This window comes from Xyrauchen texanus, chromosome 20, assembly GCF_025860055.1.
Source record: "Xyrauchen texanus isolate HMW12.3.18 chromosome 20, RBS_HiC_50CHRs, whole genome shotgun sequence".
Taxonomy (NCBI): Eukaryota; Metazoa; Chordata; class Actinopteri; order Cypriniformes; family Catostomidae; genus Xyrauchen; species Xyrauchen texanus.
In genome coordinates this window covers 18627688-18651684 of record NC_068295.1, presented here as the reverse complement: position 1 = coordinate 18651684, position 23997 = coordinate 18627688, and the positions used below count along the sequence as shown (strand labels likewise).

General features: G+C 37.2%; 1 protein-coding gene across 1 annotated transcript; it reads left to right on the top strand.

The window, feature by feature from the left end:
- Positions 1 to 401: 401 nt before the first annotated feature.
- On the top strand, positions 402 to 18714 carry LOC127660608 (solute carrier family 2, facilitated glucose transporter member 9-like). Its single transcript, XM_052150932.1, has 12 exons — positions 402 to 530; positions 4467 to 4565; positions 7105 to 7265; positions 8039 to 8163; positions 8253 to 8398; positions 11935 to 12067; positions 12191 to 12378; positions 13981 to 14091; positions 15186 to 15287; positions 15717 to 15792; positions 17519 to 17646; positions 17853 to 18714. Exons 1-12 carry the CDS (start codon positions 489 to 491, stop codon positions 18105 to 18107), a joined length of 1566 nt encoding a protein of 521 aa, XP_052006892.1. The 5' UTR covers positions 402 to 488; the 3' UTR covers positions 18108 to 18714.
- Positions 18715 to 23997: the final 5283 nt, after the last annotated feature.

Below are 23997 nucleotides of genomic sequence, written 5' to 3'. Positions count from 1 at the left end.
CTCTCTGTGTTCTCAAAGAGTTCACTGAACTGATACTAGTGAATGCCTTTTTTGTGAATAACGCTTGTGTCCTCATCACTCTGCTGCGATTGATAGACCAACCCGTTCATGAATATCGCCTTTTTATTCCCTGTACTCTCTTTTTGTAATACTCGCTACACGAGTTTCCACAGTCCATAGGCCGCAGTCTTTGTAAATTCACTTAACTAATTGATTTCAGCAGGAATCACGTTGTTGGCTATCATGTGATTGTACAGGCTCTTTGCTGTTAAACGACGCGCTCGGAAATGCAGCCATGAAACCCGGGAAGCGCGTGCTCATGACAGGAGTGAAGACGAGTGGCCGCCTGGCTGTCAATCATTCGATCTGCCCGCTGTCAATCATTATGACCACGCCCTCACGTCTAAGATGAAGACAGCCAGCATAAACTAAACTTAACGTAAATCATACTGTTGATCTCAAGAAGTATTGTGTAGGTACATGAAAACATGGCTGAAGAATTATTAATTACGTCGCTAGGAAAAACATCGGTAAGTAGACTTTGGATAAAAGCTCCTGCCAAATGAATAAATGTAGCCTAAATGTAAATGTAGACTATTTTCATTACTGAGAGTTTTTTATAGGGTCTAAGTCTGTTTTGCAACATATTACTTGTTTCGGTCTAATTTTCTTATTCTCTCAAGCTTTGATATAATATATTTGCAATATACAATCTTCTGTAATAGTTTAAAAAGTAAACGTTTAAACTGTATAAAATTAGTGGAGTAGTTTAAATAGTAGGCTGTATATAGTTTACGTGGTAACTAGGGTTTTAATGTTTAAATTCAGTAGGCTATTGAATTTTGGTAACTAGCTAAAGTTTTGTAATAGGTTTAAAAACTTGCGTAATGCAGGGAATATCTATTGTACTGTATTTTCCTTTTGTTTTTCATACTGTGAAGAAAATTAATCTGCTTTAATTTGATGTCACAAGATATTTTCTATGCATTTTCCCTCACGTGTAGGCTTAAGCTACTGCATCTGACCACTTGTGGGACAAATTAAGTTTTCCACTCATGATCTAAAGCGTAATGACCACTGAAGTCTCATCATGAGAAAAATATATTCTCTCGTCGTCTGACCTGAACCGCTGTTTCAACTTTTTGTTGTAGTCTCAAAATAGAATAGAATAGAAAAATCGTATATATAATTTGGGGGGAAATGTGTGGCATATATATATATGTGTGTGTGTGTGTGTGTGTGTGTGTGTGAGCGTGTATTTATCACTTTGTGGGGACCAAATGTCCCCATAAGGATAGTAAAACCCGAAATTTTTGACCTTGTGGGGACATTTTGTCGGTCCCCATGAGGAAAACAGCTTATAAATCATACTAAATTATGTTTTTTTAAAATGTAAAAATGCAGAATGTTTTCTGTGAGGGTTAGGTTTAGGGGTAGGGTTAGGTTTAGGGGATAGAATATAAAGTTTGTACAGTATAAAAACCATTATGTCTATGGAAAGTCCCCATAAAACATGGAAACACAACGTGTGTGTGTGTGTGTGTGTGTGTGTGTGTGTGTGTGTGTGTGTGTGTGTGTGTGTGTGTGTGTGTGTGTGTGTGTAACTGTATTCCACTACTGTATTCCACTACAGTTACATTTTAAATCAATGGAATTTAGAATACAGTATTTTAATTACTGAAGAGATTACTTTGCATTTTATTGTCATTTGTTTCATGTAATATTTAATTATTTTAGATGGAAAACATTTATACATATAAATGATGCAATCCAAAGTGCATTTGAACAGCGGTGAAACAATTTCTTATGATGTTACATTCATATGAGCAGACAGAGAAGTAAGTTTGAAGTAAGTTTGGAGCAGCAGAAATATAAATAAACCTTGTGTAAATTGGCTGCTTTACATAATTTTACATACACATGTTATCAGGCACAATCATATTTATTTTATCAAGAAAATTTACGTTGATCATAATTACTTTTTTTCTAGTAAGACCTTTGATATTAGTGCAACAATCGTATTCTTGATAATTTTTGTATTGTTTTCCTGTAAAAAAAATATCTAAAATTCCTTAAAACAAGATCTATTTGATTTATCTTATTTTAGAAACAACAATGCATAAGATATTTAATTTTTCAGATAATTTATTTTTTACATGTGTATTTTGTCTTACTGTACTGGTAGAATATATATATATATATATATATATATATATATATATATATATATATATATATATATATATATATATATTAAATACTGTAATATGTGCTTTAACGGTCCAGTCCAACACAACCGAATGAACTTATGTACAAATGTAAGCCCATACCAGTTGTTATTTCTGTGCTGAAAATAATTTTTCTATACTTTTCTATTCTTAATTCTAAGTACGTACAAAATGTAAAAATATAATATATATTCACCAAAGTGGCATTCAACTGATCACAAAGTATAGTCAGGACATTACTGATGTAAAAAAAAGCACCATCACTTTTTGAAAAAAGTCAAATCTAGACAGGCCCCATCTCCAACACCTTATCCTTGAGTAATCATGCTAAATTACTCATTTGGTACTAGAAGATCACTTGCCATTATATCAAATAATGCTGAAAGCTATTTGGTTTGTTAAATTAAGCTTAACATTGTCTTTGTGTTTGTTTTGAGTTGCCACGGTATGCAATAGACTGGCATGTCTTAAGGTCAATATTAGGTCAAAAATGGCAAAAAAGAAACCGCTTTCTCTAGAAACTCATCAGTCAATCATTGTTTTGATGAAGGAAAGCTATACTTTACTATATATGAAGATTTCATAGAAAGGTGTACACTACAGTCTTCAAAGACAAAGGACAACTGGCTCTAATAAGGACAGAAAGAGATGTGGAAGGCCAGATGTACAACTAAACAAAAATAGCTGTCTCACATGTCCTCATCTGACAACTTCATTGAATTCTACCTGCTCAACACCAGTTTCATGTACAACAGTAAAGAGAAGACTCAGGGGTGCAGGCCTTCTGGGAAGAATTGCAACAACAAAAAAGCCACTTTTGAAACAGAAAAACAAAAAGAAAAGGTTAGAGTGCGCAAAGAAACAGACATTGGACAACAGATAATTGGAAAAGAGTGTTATGGATCTTAACCCCCATTGAGCTTTTGTGGGATCAGCTAGACTGTAAGGTGGATGAGAAGTGTCCGACAAGACTGTCACATCTATGGCAAGTGCTACAGGAAGCGTTGGGTCAAATGTCACCTGAGTATCTGGACAAACTGACAGCAAGGATCTGCAAAGCTGCTATTGCAGCATATGGAGGATTTTTTGATAAGAACTCTTTGAAGTAGTTTAAGAAGTTAAATCCATCCATCCATCCATCGTCAACCGCTTATCCTGTGTACATTGGTGAAAGGCGGGGGACACCCTGGACAGGTTGCCAGTCCATCGCAGGGCCACACATAGACAGACATACACTCACACTCACCTCACATCTAGGGCAATTTTTTTGGAGACACCAATTAACCTAGCCTGCATGTCTTTTGGATGGTGGGAGGAAGCCGGAGTACCCAGAGAGAACCCACACAGACACAGGGAGAACATGCAAACTCCACACAGAAAGGCCAGGGCAACCAGGGTTTGAACCCATGACCTTCTTGCTGTGAGGCGACAGTGCTAACCGCTGCACCAATTTCTTTCCATAAGAGCAAAATCTGTACATTATTCCAAACTTTTGGCCACCAGTGTATATGAAATTTCTTAGCATTTTGTTTTATTGTTTTTATTTAATTTTTTTTATAGTATTTATAAGAGAGAGATTGAGGAATAATAAAGAGGTGTGGGCACAACTCCAAAAAATTGATGAGTTACAGGGTGTGGAATGAGGTCCTAGCCACTAAAGACCCGAAGTATGTCATTAAAGGTTAAACATGTAAACAATAACTTTTTAATGTATTTTCTGGCTATTAGATGAGTATAGCAAGCTTTCAAGCAATTCTATGGCATATTAAGTGTTCTAATCTTTTTTAGCTTTGTGTGCTTAGAATTTCACTCCATCAGCTTTGAGGGTTCTAAATAGAATGGCAAGACAGTTTGTCTCATTCACTTTCATATTATTCAGCATGGAAGTCCAAACCACCCAGCCTTCTTGAATTCAAACTCATCAATTTAAGTAAACAGAACATTAAGTCTTTCTTTCAAGTCACCACTGTATCTAATTTGTGAGTGGCATACACTCTATTATTCAGCACAGGAAGATTTTATGCAGTTTACAAAAGAAACAGCAAAGCAAAAAGCTTGACTCTTTCAGATAAGAGCAAACACTATTACACCTTACAGGCCATTGCTTTTTAACCATCACAAGCAGGTAAACTGAAAATATAAAATGTTAAATTACAAATGTTACTGTAATACTGTATATGGATTGTTTGCTTTAACTAGTACTAGTAATCTTCATATTTTCTTGTTGATCTTTAATAGCACCTAACCTCATCTCTGCTGGCAGTTGCTTTCCTCACCTCCTTTGGTAGCTCTATGCTCTATGGGTACAACTTAGCTGTGGTCAACTCTCCTGCTGGGGTAAGTGCTCATTGACACTCACATAAGTCAGCACCCCGGTTGGCCTTAACTGCTCATCTAAACAAGTTATCAGTAGATAACATAACCAATACCTTTCTAAGTTTCTTAAATGCAACTTTCTTTTGATTGGCCCAGTTGAGAGATACATGTGTAGTTTGGCCTTGCTCACAGCAGGCTGTGGCCTGAACAGAGGCTCTACAGAGGCAGGATGTCAGGGAATTTCGCCTACTTTAACCTGATTCAATGCATTCTTGTTGTGGATTGTGATCTCTACAAGCAATTCTAGAATTCTTTTCACTTATATATATATATATATATATATATATATATATATATATATATATATATACACTCACCTAAAGGATTATTAGGAACACCATACTAATACTGTGTTTGACCCCTTTTGCCTTTAGAACTGCCTTAATTCTTCGTGGCATTGATTCAACAAGGTGCTGAAAGCATTCTTTAGAAATGTTGGCCCATATTGATAGGATAGCATCTTGCAGTTGATGGAGATTTGTGGGATGCACATCCAGGGCACGAAGCTCCCGCTCCACCACATCCCAAAGATGCTCTATTGGGTTGAGATCTGGTGACTGTGGGGGCCATTTTAGTACAGTGAACTCATTGTCATGTTCAAGAAACCAATTTGAAATGATGAGCTTTGTGAGATGGTGCATTATCCTGCTGGAAGTAGCCATCAGAGGATGGGTACATGGTGGCCATAAAGGGATGGACATGGTCAGAAATAATGCTCAGGTAGGCCGTGGCATTTAAACGATGCCCAATTGGCACTAAGGGGCCTAAAGTGTGCCAAGAAAACATCCCCCACACCATTACACCACCACCACCAACCTGCACAGTGGTAACAAGGCATGATGTATTCATGTTCTCATTCTGTTTACGCCAAATTCTGACTCTACCATCTGAATGTCTCAACAGAAATCGAGACTCATCAGACCAGGCAACATTTTTCCAGTCTTCAACTGTCCAATTTTGGTGAGCTCTTGCAAATTGTAGCCTCTTTTTCCTATTTGTAGTGGAGATGAGTGGTACCCGGTGGGGTCTTCTGCTGTTGTAGCCCATCCGCCTCAAGGTTGTGCGTGTTGTGGCTTCACAAATGCTTTGCTGCATACCACGGTTGTAACGAGTGGTTATTTCAGGCAAAGTTGCTCTTCTATCAGCTTGAATCAGTCGGACCATTCTCCTCTGACCTCTAGCATCAACAAGGCATTTTCGCCCACAGGACTGCCGCATACTGGATGTTTTTCCCTTTTCACACCATTCTTTGTAAACCCTAGAAATGGTTGTACGTGAAAATCCCAGTAACTGAGCAGATTGTGAAATACTCAGACCGGCCCGTCTGGCACCAACAACCATGCCACGCTCAAAATTGCTTAAATCACCTTTCTTTCATATTCTGACATTCAGTTTGGAGTTCAGGAGATTGTCTTGACCAGGACCACACCCCTAAATGCATTGAAGCAACTGCCATGTGATTGGTTGTTTAGATAATTGCATTAATGAGAAATTGAACAGGTGTTCCTAATAATCCTTTAGGTGAGTGTATATATATACACACACATTTACAGTATGTTATATTATAGTATTTTATATAAATATATATATAATGTTAACCAGAGAGCAAGGAGGTTTGCCCAGCATAATAACCTGGGACATAATGAGAAAAATGTTCCTAGTTTTCTAATACTTTGCCCAGAAACTTGAAGAAACAAAGTGTTGAACCAAATTTCCATTTTTTCATAGATGAGTCAGATGTTTGTTCATCTTGGCTTGTCAGGCATTTTGTGCTGCAGTGGTTGCCTCTAGCAGCTCTTCATGTATATAAGTAGGGACCTATTTGCCCTACCCCATTAGCCTGTTAATGATGAAAATATTTAAATTTTCATGTCTGGTCTCCTGACTGGCTGTTATATACCCTACTTAAGTGGCTTTGTTTTGTGCTGTTTTTCTTAGAACATCATGCTAATGAAGATGATTCAAATACATAAATCCAAAAATCCTGATTGAAAGTTTATATTTTTTGAAGCAGAAGCTCATTCAATGTTATCAGTGATCTATTTATTTATTTTTTTTGTAAAGTTGGTGGATTTATTTCAGTTGAATCTATTGTTGAGTGAATTGAAAGACTGATATGAAGGTGCCGTTCACCAATAAGACTGTCGCCCAGTCTATTAAGGATACTGTGGTTCAACCTAAATACATTTGGAATGGAATGTAAACTGTAGATACCCTGGAATTTAATTAGACTGTGACCTTAAAGTACAGAAATAGAGGAAATAGAGAGAAACAGTTTATCATGAGACAAAGTCTAAAGCCACATAGAAAAGGGTGTGCCTAATTGGAAGCTTTGGAACATGCCTTGTAATTTTAGCAAGACTGTGTAAAGCCTTAAAGCTGACTTTTTAGTGACTACATTAATTGAGTTAGACAGTGCCATATGTATGAAAATGCACAAAAATATTTGTTTAATGTTTCTCTCTCTCTGTCTCTTTCCCTGTGTCCCTTTCACTCACAGTACATTAAAGACTTCTATAACCGTACAGTGGTAAGCCGGAATGGAACTGGACTGAACGAGGAGGCCCTGACACTGATGTATTCACTTACCGTTTCTGTGTTTGCGATTGGAGGCCTGATGGGCTCCTTGATGGTGGGCACACTGGTCACCAGATTTGGAAGGTAAGTCAGGGGCAGACCCAGACCCATAACATCTGGCATGGTGTTGTAACTCTGCCAGGAATTCCACTGAGTGTCAAGGCCATTGAGGTAGATTCTTCCTCATCTGTCACCCCACCTGACCTCTCTTACTGCTCTAAACGACATTGCCTTTGCCTTGTAAATGGCCTTGAAACCACTGACATATTTGTTCTGTCCACAAGGCACCAGACTTCTTTGTTCTTGTCACGAATGACCACATCAAGAATTTAATTTAGTTGTCTCTGCATTTTAGGCTGGGATAAGAGAAATTATTTGAACATCAAAAAAGATGTTCAAAAAAAAGAGTTGATCAATGATCATGTTTTTATGTTAGCCGTTGCTTACGCTTCACTTTTGTGCTCTCCAAGGACTCTGGAACTCCTTTTTTCTAGTGTGATCTGAATGTCTATGAGTGGCGCCACAAGATTTGACTGCAGACATTTTAAATGCAAATGAAAGACGATGAATCATGACCCTATTTATTGTTCTAATCAATTTCAGGTCCAGCAAAATGTTTTATAGCATTGAAGTGATCATAACGCAGAACATGGTGCAGCCATCTGTAAATCAGGGGGAAAGTTTACAACTTGATAGAACTAATCAAGGAAGGCAGCTATTTCACCCAGCAGCACTGTCATGGAACATCAGTTATCTGGTTTTGATAGTTAAACTCCCAGGTGGCTGGCTATCGAGCATGAATGTCCTAGCTTAATGAGCAGTGCCAGAACAGGACTCAACAGTGTTTGCTTTTGCAGGAAAGGAACAGTGGTCAACTCCACTGTACTGGTGTTCTTGGCGGGATCTCTCATGGGTTTCAGCAGGATCTGTGACTCACCAGAAATGGTCATCTTTGGTCGTTTTGTAACAGGGATACATTCAGGTATGAAAAATAAGTGATTACAAAATTAAAATGAGTGATTATGGCAAAAATAAATGGACTGATGTGATCTGCTCATTACCTTCTCTCAGGTATCTCTCTCAGTGTAGTGCCTATGTACCTGGGAGAGATCGCTCCTAAGAACCTGAGAGGTTTCCTGGGGCTCATGCCCAGCATTTTCATTTGTGCAGGGGTTTTCTCTGCTCAAATCTTGGGCCTGCATGAACTTTTAGGAAAGGTACAACAAAGACCTTCATTTTAATATTCTATTTAAAGGGATAGTTCACCCCAAAATCTAAATTCTTTATTTACTCACCCTCATTTTGTTCCAAACTTGGATGCTTTTATTCTGTGAAACATGAAAGGAGATGGCAAACTGTTAACCTCAGTAATCATTCACATTTTATTCCACCATCATTGATTTTACATCTGCTTTCTATATAATGAAAGTGAATGATGACTGAAGCTAAGTCACATAGGTTATAATGTTTTTGAATGACATGGGGGTTAGTAAATGATGACAGAATTTTTTTTAAGGTGAAAAATAATAAAAAATGTAATTAATTTTCTTAAATAGCTATTTAAACTCATTTAGCACTTTATTATGAACGCTATAGACATAATAAAGTGCACAACGTGGTTTTCTGCTCTTGTAGCCCATCCGCCTCAAGGTTCGACATGTTGTGCACTTCGAGATGCTATTCTCCTTACCACAATTGTACATAGGGGTTATCTGAGTTACGGTAGCCTTTCTGTCAGCTCAAATAAGTCTAACCATTCTCCATTGACCTCTCTCATCAACAAGGAATTTCTGTCTGTTGAACTCCCACTCACTGGATGTTTTTTGTTTTTGGCACCATTCTGAGTAAACTAGAGACTGTTGTGCAAGAAAATCCCAGGAGATCAGCAGTTACAGAAATACTCAAACCAGCCCGTGTGACACCAACAATCATTTCATGGTCAAAATCACTGAGATCAAATTTTTTCCCATTCTGATGGTTGATGTGGACATTAACTGAAGCTCCTGACCTGTATTTGCACGATTTTATACATTGCACTGCTGTCACATGATTGGCTGATTAGTAGGTGTATAGGTGTTCCTAATAAAGTGCTCAATGAGTGAGTGTATGTGTGGGTTTATACAGTGCATCTAGAGTATTCACAGCGCTTCACTTTTTCCACATTTTGTTATATCAAAGCCTTATTCCAAAATGGATTATATTCATTATTTTCTTCAAAATTCTACAAACAATACCCCATAATGACAACATGAAAGAAGTTTGTATGAAATCTTTGCAAATGTATTACAAATCATAAAAAAAAAGAATTTAAAAAAATGCATGTACACAAGTACAAAAAACAAATTGCATGTACATAAGTATTCACAGCCTTTGTTGAAGCACTTTTGGCACCAATTACAGCCTCAAGTCTTTTTGAAAGTATGATGCTACAAGCTTGGCACACCTATTTTTGGGCAGTTTCTCCCATTCTTCTTTGCAGGACCTCTCAAGCTCCATCAGGTTGGATGGGGAGCGTTGGTGCACAGCCATTATCAGATGTCTCCAGAGATGTTCAATCGGGTTCAAGTCTGAGCTCTGGCTGGGCCACTCAAGGACATTCATAGAGTTGTCCCGTAGCCACTCCTTTGTTATCTTGGCAGTGTGCTTAGGGTCGTTGTCCTGTTGGAAGATGAACCCTCACCCCAGTCTGAGGTCCAGAGCGCATTTTGATCAAGGATATCTCTGTACATTGCTGCATTCATCTATCCCTCGATCCTGACTAGTCTCCCAGTCCTGCCACTGAAAATCAAGGGCTGTCATGTGCCTTTTACTGAGGAGTGGCTTCCGTTTGGCCACTCTACTATACAGGCCTGATTGGTGGAGTGCTGCAGAGATGGTTGTTCTTCTGGAAGGTTCTCCTATCTCCACAGAGAAACGCTGGAGATCTGTCAGAGTGACCATCGGGTTCTTGGTCACCTCCCTGACTAAGGCCCTTCATCCCCGATTGCTCAGTTTGGCCGGGCGGCCAGCTCTAGGAAGAGTCCTGGTGGTTCCAAACTTCTTCCATTTACGGATGATGGAGGCCACTGTGCTCATTGGGAACTTCAATGCTGTAGAAATTTGTCTGTACCCTTCCCCAGATCTGTGCCTCAATACAATCCTGTCTCGGAGGTCTACAGACAATTCCTTGGACATCATGGCTTGGTTTGTGCTCTGACATGCACTGTTAACTGTGGGACCTTATATAGACAAGTGTGTACCTTTCCAAATCATGTCTAATCAACTGAATTTACCACAGGTGGACTCCAATCAAGTTGTAGAAACACCTCACGGATGATCAGTGGAAACAGGATGCACCTGAGCTCAATTCTGAGTGTCATGGCAAAGGCTGTGAATACTTATGTACATGTGTTTTTTTTTTCATTTTTTTTTTTTTTATTTTAAACAAACTTCTTTCACGTTGCCATTATGGGGTATTGTTTGTAGAATTTTGAGAAAAATAATTAATTGAATCAATTTTGGAATAAGGCTGTAACATAACAAAATGTGGAAAAAGTGAAGCGCTGTGAATACTGTATACACAGTATATACAGTATATTTATAAAAAATATATATTCAGCTCTGGAAAAAATTAAGAGACCACTGCAAAATTAATCAGTTTCTCTGGATTTACTATTTATAGGCATGTGTTTGATTAATCACCGATCCTCCACCAAATTTCACAATGGGTGTGAGACACTGTGGCTTGAAGATCTCTCCAGGACTCTGTCTTATCATTAGATGACCAGGTGGAGGATTGGTGATGATCTGTGGGTGCTTCAGCAAGGCTGGAATCAGGCAGATTCGTCTTTGTGAAGGACTCATGAATCAAGCCACGTACAAGGATATTCTGGAAGAAAACTTGCTTCCTTCTGCTCTTACAATGTTCCCCAGTGTTCTCTAATGTTCTCCAACTCTGAGGGTTAGGTTTTCCAGCAAGACAATGCTCCATGCCACACAGCCAGATCAATCAAGGTGTGGATGAAGGACCACTGGATCAAGACCTTGTCATGGTCAGCCCAATCTCCAGATCTAAACCCCATTGAAAACCGCTGGAATGTGATCAAGAGGAATATAGATGGCCACAAGCCATCAAACAAAAACGTGCTACTATAATTTTTGCATCAGGAGTGGCATAAAGTCACCCAATAGGCTGGTAGACAACATGCCAAGACACATGAAAGCTGTGGTTGAAAATCAGGGTTATTCCATACAAATTTTGATTTATGAACTTTTCCAAAGTTATAGCATTAGTATTGGGTTGTTTAAAACCCATGAATATGAACTAGTTTTCTTTGCATTATTTGAGGTCTGAAAACACTGCATCTTTTTGTTATTTTGACCAGTTGTCTTTTTCTGCAAGTAAATGCTCTAAATGATTTTTATTTGGAATTTGGGAGAAATGTTGTCAGTACTTTATAGAATGAAATAAAAATGTTCATTTTACTCAAACACATAAGTATAAATAGTATAGTATTATTATTTTGCAGTGGTGTCAAATTTCTTTTCAAGAGCTGTGTAAGTATATTCTGTTTATATATATATATATATATATATATATATATATATATATATATATATATATATATATATATATATGTATATATGTGTGTGTGTAAAATATTATAATATACTTAAAAGCTTGTGCAACTTGCATAGCTTGTTCAAAGCTGGTTGATGTGAATGTATTGAGTTCTGGCCAGTCTCAATCTGTTTGTTCTACTTTGATTGGCAGGAGGAGCACTGGCCCCTGTTCCTCTCCCTTGTGGTGGTCCCCACCTTTGTCCAGCTCATGCTGTTGCCGTGGTTTCCAGAAAGTCCACGCTACCTGTTGATTGAGAAGCACAATGTTCATGCCACTATCACTGGTAAGAGAACCACTTGGGGAACTTTTTTTTTAACCACAAACAAAAATTCTACTCTGCTTTTGTCACAATATTACTGTATATAATAAAGATGTACATCAGCTTGTGTTCTATGATGTGGTGCAGCTCTGAAATGGTACAGGGCTAAATGTAACATCCAGGAAGAGATAGAGGAGATGCAAGAGGAGCAACGTTCTCTGTCCTCAGTGGAGACAGTGTCTGTCTGGCAACTGCTACTGGACCACACTGTTCGCTGGCAGGTTCTCTCTGTGGTGGTCATCAACATCGGCATGCAACTGTCTGGCATTGATGCGGTAAGATCAGGTTAAAATATAGAGTTGAGTACACTACATTTTTGCTTACAGTATCTGCTTGTGCTTTTTAAAACAATGATCAAGACTATTCTTAAGTATATGCTGTACATTTGTAAATGTAAACCATATAAAGTTTAAGGGGGTTATGACATGAGGAATAAAATGTTTCTTGATCTTTCGACATTTAACAGGTCATTGTACTATAAAAACATACTGTAAGTCTCAGAACTCAAAACTTCCTCCTCAATTCAAACAGAGCATTTGTTTAAACCAAGCTGAAAAAATGGCTAGTTAGGATTTCCCCTACTTTGTGATGTCACATGGATGAATAAATCAGCCCATGACTGCCTCTACAGCAAGACATCAATGCCTACTTTTACATGATTGCATGCCCACTGGAAAGGTGAAGTCAGAAAGGTGAAGAGGAGAGAACAATACATATGGGCCTACCATTGCTCAACACCAAAGGGGACTCAACATAGGACACCTTCTTGTGCCCATCTGGACTATTTTAAATGTTCTTTTTTTTTTTTACATAAACATTCAATAGGCAAACTGCTTCAACTATTATCATACATTTTGTGCCCCTTTTTAAAGACACAGTTTGAAGTTATAACTCACTTATGACGCTTATTCTGCAAGATGCTGAAAAAACTACAAGATATGTCGCAATGGTCAAATACGTCTGTCTAGACTCTATATATTTACATCATAACACCACAGACCAACAATGCATTCTGTGTACAGCCCCTTAGTTTGTACTAGCAGCAGTAGCAGTCTAGCAGTTTTATCCTCAGTGTTTTCTTTGTGGTGCTTGTCTTCTCCATGTACAACTGTTGACTTATTTCTAGATTTTGACTGTATGTATCTCATTTCAAGTCAGAAACATCCTGATTATATATCCAGTGTATGTGAGTGATATTTTTTAGTTAGCCTGGTCTTTACAGAGGTTATTTTAAAATAAAATGACAGTTGAGAATTACTGGGCACACAATAGTAATTCAGCTTAGGTTTTTGGTTGATTCCTTGTCTTATATGTTTACAAAGTTTCAACACCTTGAAAATTGAGGACTCTATGCAAATTCATAGTAACATTAATTCTGCAAATGATAGTTATATCCTGTCATAGTCTGTGAGCAGCCAATGTCAAATCAAAGAAGGACTTTCTAGGTTTGCCCTATGGAGATTTTAGATCAAATTTGAATATTAAATGACATTGTCTATAAGACTCTTAGGAAGCAGGTGACCATGTGTGTGTGTGTGTGTGTGTGTGTGTGTGTGTGTGTGTGTGTGTGTGTGTGTGTCTGTGTGTGAGAGCCAGTGTAAATGGGGCTGACAGGTGGTGAGTGTTGGCTGACTTCAGCATGAGCAGCAGGAGAGAGGCAGGCCGTGTGAGTCCTCTTCACTCCCAGCAGCTCTCAAACCGTCTGTGTTCTCTCTGATTACCCCCTGCCTTACCTCACACACAGCCCTCCAGCTCTCAAATTGAATCTGAAGTGTTGTACACTGTAACCGCTAGGATTCATGATATGCCACCTGTACAAGCCAAAATCTGCCTCTCCCCTTTTTCCTCACACTTGTCTCTATCTCCTCTTTTCCCAGATCTGGTTTTACACCAACAACATCTTTGAGAATGCTGGAATTCCAGTCCCTGAGATCCAATACACCACTGTAGGAACTGGAGCTATAGAGATCATTGCAGGCCTTATAGGAGTGAGTTTTCTTATTCAACCAATGCTTTCCAAAAATAAAATAGGCCTGTTATTACTGTTACCTAATGTTTACAGGAGCCTGTTAAAGGTTGTCTGTTTCAGTTATTGACAGGGGGATTTTTTTTTTTACCAATATCCACTATATTCTACGTACTTAATCAGTTGTTAAGGCTCTGGGTTACTGACCGAAAGGTTGGGGGTTCAAGCCCCATCACCGCCAAGATACCACTGTTGGGCCCTTGAGCAAGGCCCTTGACCCTATCTGCTCCAGGGGAACTGTTTTCTGACCCCAGCTTAGTTGGGATATGCGAAAACAACTGCATTTCATTGGCTCTGTACCTGTACTCTGCACAATGACAAGAATCTCAATCTGTCATAAACTCATGTCAAACTCTAGTTAATGTCTATTTGTTAAGTGATATTTTTAGAGAGTATTACTTTACTGGATTTGAGAATATTAGAGGCAAGGAAAAACATCTCGGCCTTTCCATCTCTTCACCTCTCAATCCTTTTCATTTTTCTTATCCCTCAATCTTCCCCAGCTCATGTTATGTATTTTTCTGCTGTGACACTCATAAAAAACACTGGATGAGATGAGCATTAGAGAGATTGATGTGTCTTGTTTTACCGACTCCATCCTTGGGTCACATCTCAGAGCTGTAATGAAGGCCAGACACAGTCTCTCTCTTCCCAGTTGCGTCGCTTAGCCAGGATTTAGTGATGCACCAGCAGCAACCGGAGAAGAAGAGGCACACTTTTAGTCAGAAGAACTCATTGCTGTCAGTGTCAATTGGTCTTCACTTGGGAGGTGAATGGCACACGGGAGGAAGGCTAGAGATTGGTTATAAAATTACAGCTATTCATTCTTATGTCAGCTGCACCCGCCTTTAAGTCAACAGCACACTGCTTTAGCTCTCGATTTAGGCAGCACTTAATGAAAAAACACTGCTTCACTTTTACGCTTCCATGATATTTGCTTTTAAAACAAGAATCAAAAGCCATCCTTTCAGATCAGTGGTTACTTATTAATTTGATCAGATAAAAAAACATTATAGTGTGCATTATATCTATGTTACACCTATGTTTCTTCTACAGTGTTTCACCATTGAGCGGCTGGGGCGCAGGCCATTGATAATCGGGGGTTTTGGTGTCATGGGAATGTGTTGTGCTGGGATAACCCTATCTCTCATTCTTCAAGTAAGTGAAATAAAGCTAAACTCAACTCTACCTTTTAATAATTACACTGGCCATTGAAATAACTGTTGGCTACATTTGATGGACAACTGAGAGGTTTTCTTTTTTTCAGTTTTTGTTTTTGTTGCTTTTTTGTTAGTTTTTTGTAAAAAATTCAACCTTGCTCGCAAGCCATAGAGATATATGATTTGTGAGCTATTCAGTCTTTTGAATTAGTTCGTTTCAATGAATTGGTCTAAATAGTTCACATAACTGAGAGACTCATTAGTGAATCGGTCTGAAATTAAATTATTTCTAAAAACCCCTTCCTAGATATCCTTATCCAGTAATTACAAACAACTGGAAAGGTCATAGAAAAGTCATGGAGATCGACTGGTCAAAAAGTGTGTGATCCCTGTATGAGTAATAATGCTTTTTTTCACCTTAACTCAGACACATGTGCCTTTCATGAAATATGTGAGTGTGGGGTGTGTGGTTGGGATCATCGCTGGATTCTGTATAGGGCCAGGTAAACTTTATGCTTTTCTCACTCCCTCTTCCTCACTTAATCTGTTTATTAAACTGATCTACATGGCTACATCACTTTCAGTCGTGCTCAGATACATTGCCTGATTGGATAGTTCTTCTCTGCTCTTTGACCCTGAATTCCCAGATGACGTCTTCAAATAGTGAAATAGCGACACCTGGGGGTAGAGTTTTAAACTGTTTAGTTTAGTATTTGTTTGAGCTTCATAACAGTGGTTAAGACTATTTGATACAAACATTTAAAAAGAAATGCATGTTATTTCATTTAAATTAAAATGTACATATTGTATGTGTCCATATTCATATGTACAAAATAATTCAAAAGCTCTCAAACTTTCAGAGAAAAATGGTGATAGATTTTAAAATACTTATTCATGTTATAATACTACAAATTTGCAAATACATTATAAATGTGCAGGTTACACTAGGATTATTATATGGTAATAAGTATGTTTCTATTCGTGCAATTCATGATTATTCCTTTAATAGAATTAAGAAACACTATATTTTGCATCTAACATATATTTAATGAAAAAATATATCCATAATATGTTATTACATATTAATACTATATAATATTTCTAAATAACTTTTTATTTTCATAATAATATGCAATACTAGCTTTAATATAATGTATTTTTTTTTTCTAATTACAAGCACACAGACTGGTTAGACTGTACCAATGTAGATTTATTAGTTTATAGTTTTATACAAAAATATAGTATATTAAAATATATTTGTGGTGTAATTTTTAGACTATGAGCTAATTCTTAGATTGAGCAAGTTACAGGGTACAGTTATCTTGTGCACTGAACTGCTACACCTTGACTGAAGTACTTTTATATTGATATATTGATAATAAATTCACATTGTTGAAAAAGAGAAGATATTGTTTATCAGTTCTAAAGAGTTTCAAAGATCAAAGTTTCAAAGTGTGTACTTTTCGCTGTTGGTACTACACAAACATCAGACTCATAGTTTATTCACACAATAAGAGCAGAGAGGAGTAGCTCTGCCACAGTGATGAATGAGACTACAAGTGCTTTACTGAGTTGATGCATTATCCAACCCCACTCCAAAATCTATAATTCATTCTCAGGCCCCAGTCTCAATCGGTGTAATTACGTCTTTAATTAGGATTTTTTATGGCTCATTGTTCATAAACAATGATGAATATGGCTTTTTAAGACAAAATCCTGCATGAACAATGAATTACAAGCAGAGTTCCTTATCAATTTAACTGCAGCACGCCTTCTGCTGCAATTATCATGCACAAATAATGAAGCCATCGCTTGGCTTGTTCCTGAATTCATTACATTTGAAATAACACCTTGTGCCTCCTTATTTTTCACTTGTAACCAAAAGGGATTAGAATTTAAGCAGTGGAACAATCTCTGCTTCCTGCATATCGAGATAATGAGCTCTTTATAAAGCTAGTTTATTATTCTTCTCCCACCAAGAACTGTTGCACTACGGAAGAGCAGTTCATACATGCATTTATTTAAGATGGCTGTACGTTTATGTGTTCATAATTATGCATTGATATGACACCTTTTATTAGGCTGTTGTGGAAATAAATATGATAGAAGTATGTTTCACGGCACTGTCTCTATGAGTTATAGTCCTCAAATAGCCCTAACAGCGAGCACAAGATAAATAAAGATGCTATCATAATATACCATTTGTATGGATGTGTATTTCTTTTCCAGCGGGTGTTCCATTCTTGATCACAGCAGAGCTCTTCAAGCAATCCCATCGTCCAGCTGCATACACTGTGGGAGGGTCTCTTAACTGGATGTCTAACTTCACTATCGGCTTCATCTTTCCTTTCCTGCAGGTATCGTATCCATTTAATGCAGATAAGTCTGATCCGGTTAACTTAAAAGTAAAGGTAAAGCAAAATGTGAGTTTTTAGTTTGCCTTACACATTTAAAAAATGATTTGTCAAAATAAAGCATTGCGAAATTCAATAATCTTCATTTAATTTAGCTATTTTAAAAAGGAAAAACGTATTTTGTGTTCTGTTTTATTTTTGGATTACAGAGGTCTGCTGGGTCATATTGCTATCTGGTATTCTGTAGCGTGTGTCTAGCAGTGGCCATCTACGTCTTCTTTGTTATTCCTGAGACCAAAAATAAGACGTTTGTAGAAATTAGTCAGATGTTTGCTACTAAAGAAGCTGTGGAAGAGAGCCAGGCCCTTGGTCCCCTAGACCAGCTCAAACTGAAGAAAATGAATGGATATGGCACGCTTGAGAATGGTTCACTTGAATTTGACAGCTCATCATCCTGTCCTTGATCTTCAATGAAAAGCTACATAGCAAATTTGGAAGATTTAGAAATTAAACCAAATGGCTGAATCACGTTTTTATCGATACGTTAAATGTCTGAGTGAATGACATGGTAATGGCTAAATATCCTGCACAATGGCCAAAAAGACTGCAAAAAGGTTTGTTGATTCCACAAGATTGAGACTTATAACAAAAATGTGCTCTGTTATGCACAATACTTGTGCTGGAATTTATTTGTGAGATGATGCTTAGAACATCTAGAGCTTTTAGAGAATGTTAGATACTTTGTACGTAAGAACAATGCCATAGACATGTAATTTATATTGGTTTTTAGAACTTAGTGACATGTTATGAAATTACAAACTATAGTTTTAGACTGTTTATCATGTTTGTGTTATGAGAAATTATTTCATGAATATAGGCCTTAAATAGTCATCCATGTTGTTGAGTTTATAAAGTGATATATACTTACATTTATATTTTGCACACATTGTTTTAGGCTTTAAAACATTATTTACATTGAATCATGTAGTAATGCTCAGGTGTGTACCATATGTGTCCTCCTCAGAGATTGTAACAGTACTTCACATATCCTGCCCCCCACCCCCCCTGAAATTATATTGTTTTATTTACAAATGTTTTAAACAGACCTACAGCTGGAGTTTCAATGTAATTTATATGTGAAATGTGATCACACAAAACCCATAGGTTATATAATATGCAACTATATTAGACTTCACATGTACTATTTTTTTTTTCTTTCTTTCTTCTTTTTTTTGGAGTATTCAAAACTTTATAACACACCCTATAAAAGTGTTGTAGATGAGCCTGTGGTAATCCATTTATTGAGAACATCAGGGGGCGGAGTGATAAAAGCTTACAAAGCAGGATCTGGATACAGACACCATTGGTTTCTGCCTAAGTTAGAACAGGGCTTCATTAATTCACTGAAGAGGCAGATTTAACGCTTAATTAAAGAGAAAGAGTCTCTCACCTTCCCCTATGGATGACAAATATATTTATAACAATCCATATTCTGATATACACATTTGAGACATACCTTTAACATAGTGCTCTCTGTATAGCAGCCCTTGGAGAGTGTTATATAGTGTAAGGTATGTCGCAAATTTGTGTCTGCTTATGAATATTTGTCTATATATAAAGTACTGTCTTTGCTATCAGGCCTGTGTGAGTGTGTTAAAGTATGAATAGTTTCCTCCGGTCTATCAAGCCCCTGCGCAGTGATCCTTTTGTGGGACTCTCCAGATCTCCCCAGAAAAGGCCCAAACAGACTAATGATACATACGACTGTGTCTCCAGCTCTGAGAAGAGAAATTGTGAACTGAATTGAGTCTTTCTGTTTGGTCAGCCTTCAAACACCAAGCTCAAGGTCAATGGTTAAATGGGATCTCAATGGGCCATTGTGCACACAGCTGTACTCTCCCAGTTCATTTTAAGAGGAATAACAGTGCTTGCAAAAGGACAACACCGTATTGAAATACCTCAAATTATTGTTATACATATTCTTCAACACAATTTTCTGCTATTAATTGTACTCCAACTGCTTACTGTACAACCCCCTTTTCAAGATTTGTTTTGTTGATTTGATCCAAGTGTGTATGCATTCACCTTTTTTTTTTTTGTTAAATTTTTTGTTGTTTTGTTTAGTTTTAAAGTTAGTTGTTAAGTTTAAATTTGTAAGATATTTAATTCTAATGTTTTAGCTTTAAAATCTCTTAATTATCTAACAGAATGATATTTTTCCTTCATATTCAACATTACAGTACAAATAAAAATATTTAACAACATATAATACATTCCAAGAGGGTTACATATGTAAACCTTATAATAATTAATAGTCACCACATCATTAGAGTATTGCTTGATATAAGACTTTTATAGTATTTCAACACCTTTCTTTAAAAAATAAAATAAAAAGGCAGACTTTTATTTTGGAAATTTGCACTTGAAAATTCAAAAAATTCTGCAACAAAAAGTATAAAGTTAATTATAAAATTTTGTGATAATGATAATATTTCAAGTCTGTAAAAGGCCAGCGATGATGTCATTGCAATATTTGCATACTGCACTGTGATTGGTCTTTATCAAACATCCAGGTTAGATCATTTTTTCTCGTTCAAATTTTCCTCTTTTATTGTTGTTTACCACTTATCAAACTGTTCAAATAATATTACCAAAAACGCTAAGGCTATTATCTGGTGGCCTTATACGGGTAAGACTTTACTTTGAAGAACTTTGAAGCGACATTAAAGGAATAGTTCACCCGAAAATGAAAATTCATCACTTACTCACCCTTATGCCGGATGTGTATGACTTTCTATCTTCTACTGAACACAAACGAAGATTTTTAGAGGAATATCTCAGCTCTGTAGGTCCATACAATGCAAGTGAATGGAGAGCAAAACTTAAAAGCTCCAAAAAGCACATAAAGGCTGCAATAAACGTATCCATACCTTCTGAAGTGATTCAGTTTTTGGGTAAGAACAGACCATACCAAACCAAAGACCAAAACTCCTTTTTCACTGTACAACTTGCCATTGCACGATCATGATTTCAAGCTTGATTACTTTTCCTAGTGCTTGACATACAGAACGCTAAATGGTGCAAGAGAGTTTTATTGAGCTTGAAATCTTCATCCATGTGTGCTTTATGTAGCTTGCTAAAGTGAAAGTATGGATACTGAGTGAAAATTTTACTCAATTAAAAGTCGAAGTATCAAGCCAAAAACATACTTGAGTGAGAGTAAAAAAGTATTCACATTAAATTGTACGTAAGTATTAAAACATTTAAAAGTAACTTTTTTCCTATCTAGAATTAAATCAAGATAGGAGAAGTTGTTAAATTAGATTTGTTAAGTCACCTTTTTATTGTCTCTGTCATATTTCTCTCCCAGCGGTATTCACAACCTGCATAGAATCATGTTACAATAGCTAAATTTTTGCAAAATGAAGTTTCCAGGTGGAATGAACACCTAGAGGTGCTAAAACAACAATGACTTTATCCCATTTCACTCAAATAATGAGTAAAACGGCAGATTATCAGTTCATAAACACTTACTTTTCATCCTGTTCATCTGCTATGTTATTACATATAAACACATTTACTAATAGCGGATGACTTAGTTTAACATTTGCATCACATAACCAACTACATTTACAAGCTTGTTTAAGTGTGCAGTGCAAATTGTGCAGTAGCTTAACTGATATAGTGTTGCATATGCAATACAAAGGACCGGGGTACATGTCCTGAAGAGCATGTGAGACGACATGTGAGCCGAAAGTGTCACAGAAGCACCACAAAATGAATTGGTTGCTTTAGAAATTGTGTTAAGAGCTTTCATGTCATATCAGCTTTTTATGACACTATCAGTTAGGTTTAAGGTTAAGGGTAGGGAGGTCGGTTTTGTTGATTTCAAATCTCGATAAAACATTAAAGTTTAAAACATCATCTGTTTGGTAGAACATTTCACTCGTGCCATACAGTGGACATTTCACTTCAGAACTGTCCTGAGACGTAATTAACAGTGGCATTTAGTGGGCCCACTAAAATTAGACCCAGACCCACCCAGAATATTATAGATTATTCTTTAACTTAAAATATATATATTTATAAAATATTATTAAAATGCATATATTCTGATTTCTGAAAGTGTGAAAAAACTTTTGAACTTGCTGCTTCCCGGTGAAAATTTGGTTAAATAATTTTGTCAAAAATACATTTTTGCCCATCCATTTTTATTGAAAACAAAAGGTCATTTTTTATTATTACCAAAATGTAATTTCCTGGCTACGCCCTCGGTAATGAACCACATAATTTTATTTTGCAACAACAATGCCACAATCACACAATGTTCGTTGCATGGGAGAAGGCACTCACAAATTATGATGACTGAGCACCCAGCCACTCGAGACATAGAGAAAGATTTGAAAAAAAAAATGCAATATACATTTTGAAGAAAGTTAGTAGGCCTAATGTTGTTGGTTTTGTGTATTGTTTTCTGAGGTTTGCTGCCAAATCTTACTGTTGAGCAGATGGATAATTTCAATAAAATTCATAATTAATATTTGCACAGAATCCAGTATTTATATTATCATTATTATCATCATTATCATTGCTGGTTTTATAGTTGTTATTATTACAATTAATAGTTGCCCAACAACAACAACAACCATAATAATAATTCAGCAAATAGGGAATAGAAAAGGAGATGTAATTAAGTAAAAGTACAACTATTCTGTTTAAACTGCACTTAATTACAAATCCCAAAAAATAATACTTAAGTATTTGTACTCAATCACTTTACACCCCAGGTTTTGCTTACCATCTACTGGCATTGTATGGATCTACAAAGCTGAGATATTCTTCTACAAAATTTCATTTGTGTTCTGCAGAAGAAAGAAATTCATACACATCTGGGATGGCATAAGTGTAAGTAAATTAAGAGAATTTTCATTTTTGGGTGAAATGTTCCTGTACTTGTAGATAAGACATTTTAGTTTTTAAGCAGTCAATTTGCATTTACCAAATGACCTCAAATCATGTCCTATCAGATGTATTGCATTTTTGCGTCTATGCGCATACGGTATTTGGAAACAGGTTATTTTTACGTTGAGCCACATTGAATCTAGTTTTATTGAATAAAATCACTCTTAAAAGTTGTCACCCTCTCTGCTCAGTGCTAAATACGGCAGCTCATATTTCACTGTGAATTGACTCCCCTGATGGAATGAGTGTCTGTGTCCTGTAGGTCAGCGGGAGGAGAGGATGCTGCTGGTGCTAGTCTAATTAGCAGCAGAGGAATCTACTGTCGCTTCAACACGTCACCATAAGCTCAACTCCGCCCCCTGGTGTCCAGAAGAGAATTCACAGTGATAATGTCCGGGCCTGAGTGTGAAGGTATTCTCTGTAATATACAGGCACTTTATGATGCTACAATATCTTCTTCTGTGCTTTTAACAGTTTTATTTGCTATTAAACCATATATTTAGGAATAAACATGTACACAATTAAAACAATATACATAGTCTGTATAAATGTATCATGGTGTGCAGGATGTGGTTGCAAAATGTACCCAGTTTTGTGTCAAAGAGCGACATTTTGTCATAATGACAATGGCAGGAAGCAGGAGAATTTCAGCGCACCCACTCCCACTGTCATCTCATAAAGAAACAAACACACACAATACCCTCGCAAAGAAGACCTGCTGCTCTCTCCAACATTTTAATTAATGACAACAGATTTTCTCCTCATAAGTGCTTTAATGTGGCTTATTGCTGTAGCAGTCCCCTTGGCCGTGGAAATATTATGTTGACGGATGTGCTGTGTCGCTGGGACTCCCTGGATGGAGGCAGCTGTCAAGCCAGAGATGATAACATTAAGGCGAAGGAAAGTGATGACAAATGCCTGTTATCAGCGAACGAGGCCAGTGACAAATCGAATTGCGGCTCCCAAGAACCCCCATTACACCGTAATAAAAAAAGATTGATGGTACTCTCTGTCAGGACCTCTGTTAATGCGATTTCGACTGGTCTCTCCGGCTTCCAATTAAGATGGCGAGGAGAAGGAGAGAGAGAGAGAGAGAGAGAGAGAGAGAGAGAGAGAGAGAAGCGACTACACAAGGCCAACTAATTGGATCTGAGAAGCCAAAGGCATCTCTTTCTTTTCTCTTTCTCACCACACACACTACATACTCTAGCTGGTACACTTTCTCTCTCTCTCTCTCTCTCTCTCTCTCTCTCTCTCTCTCTCTCTCTCTCTCTCTCTCTCTCTCTCTCACTCATGGCAGCACAGTCTGGAGTGTATGTTCTTGCATTCCGTTATTTCAGGATTTATGGCTGGAAGACGGGAATGCAGACTGTGCTGGTGGTGATGATGGGA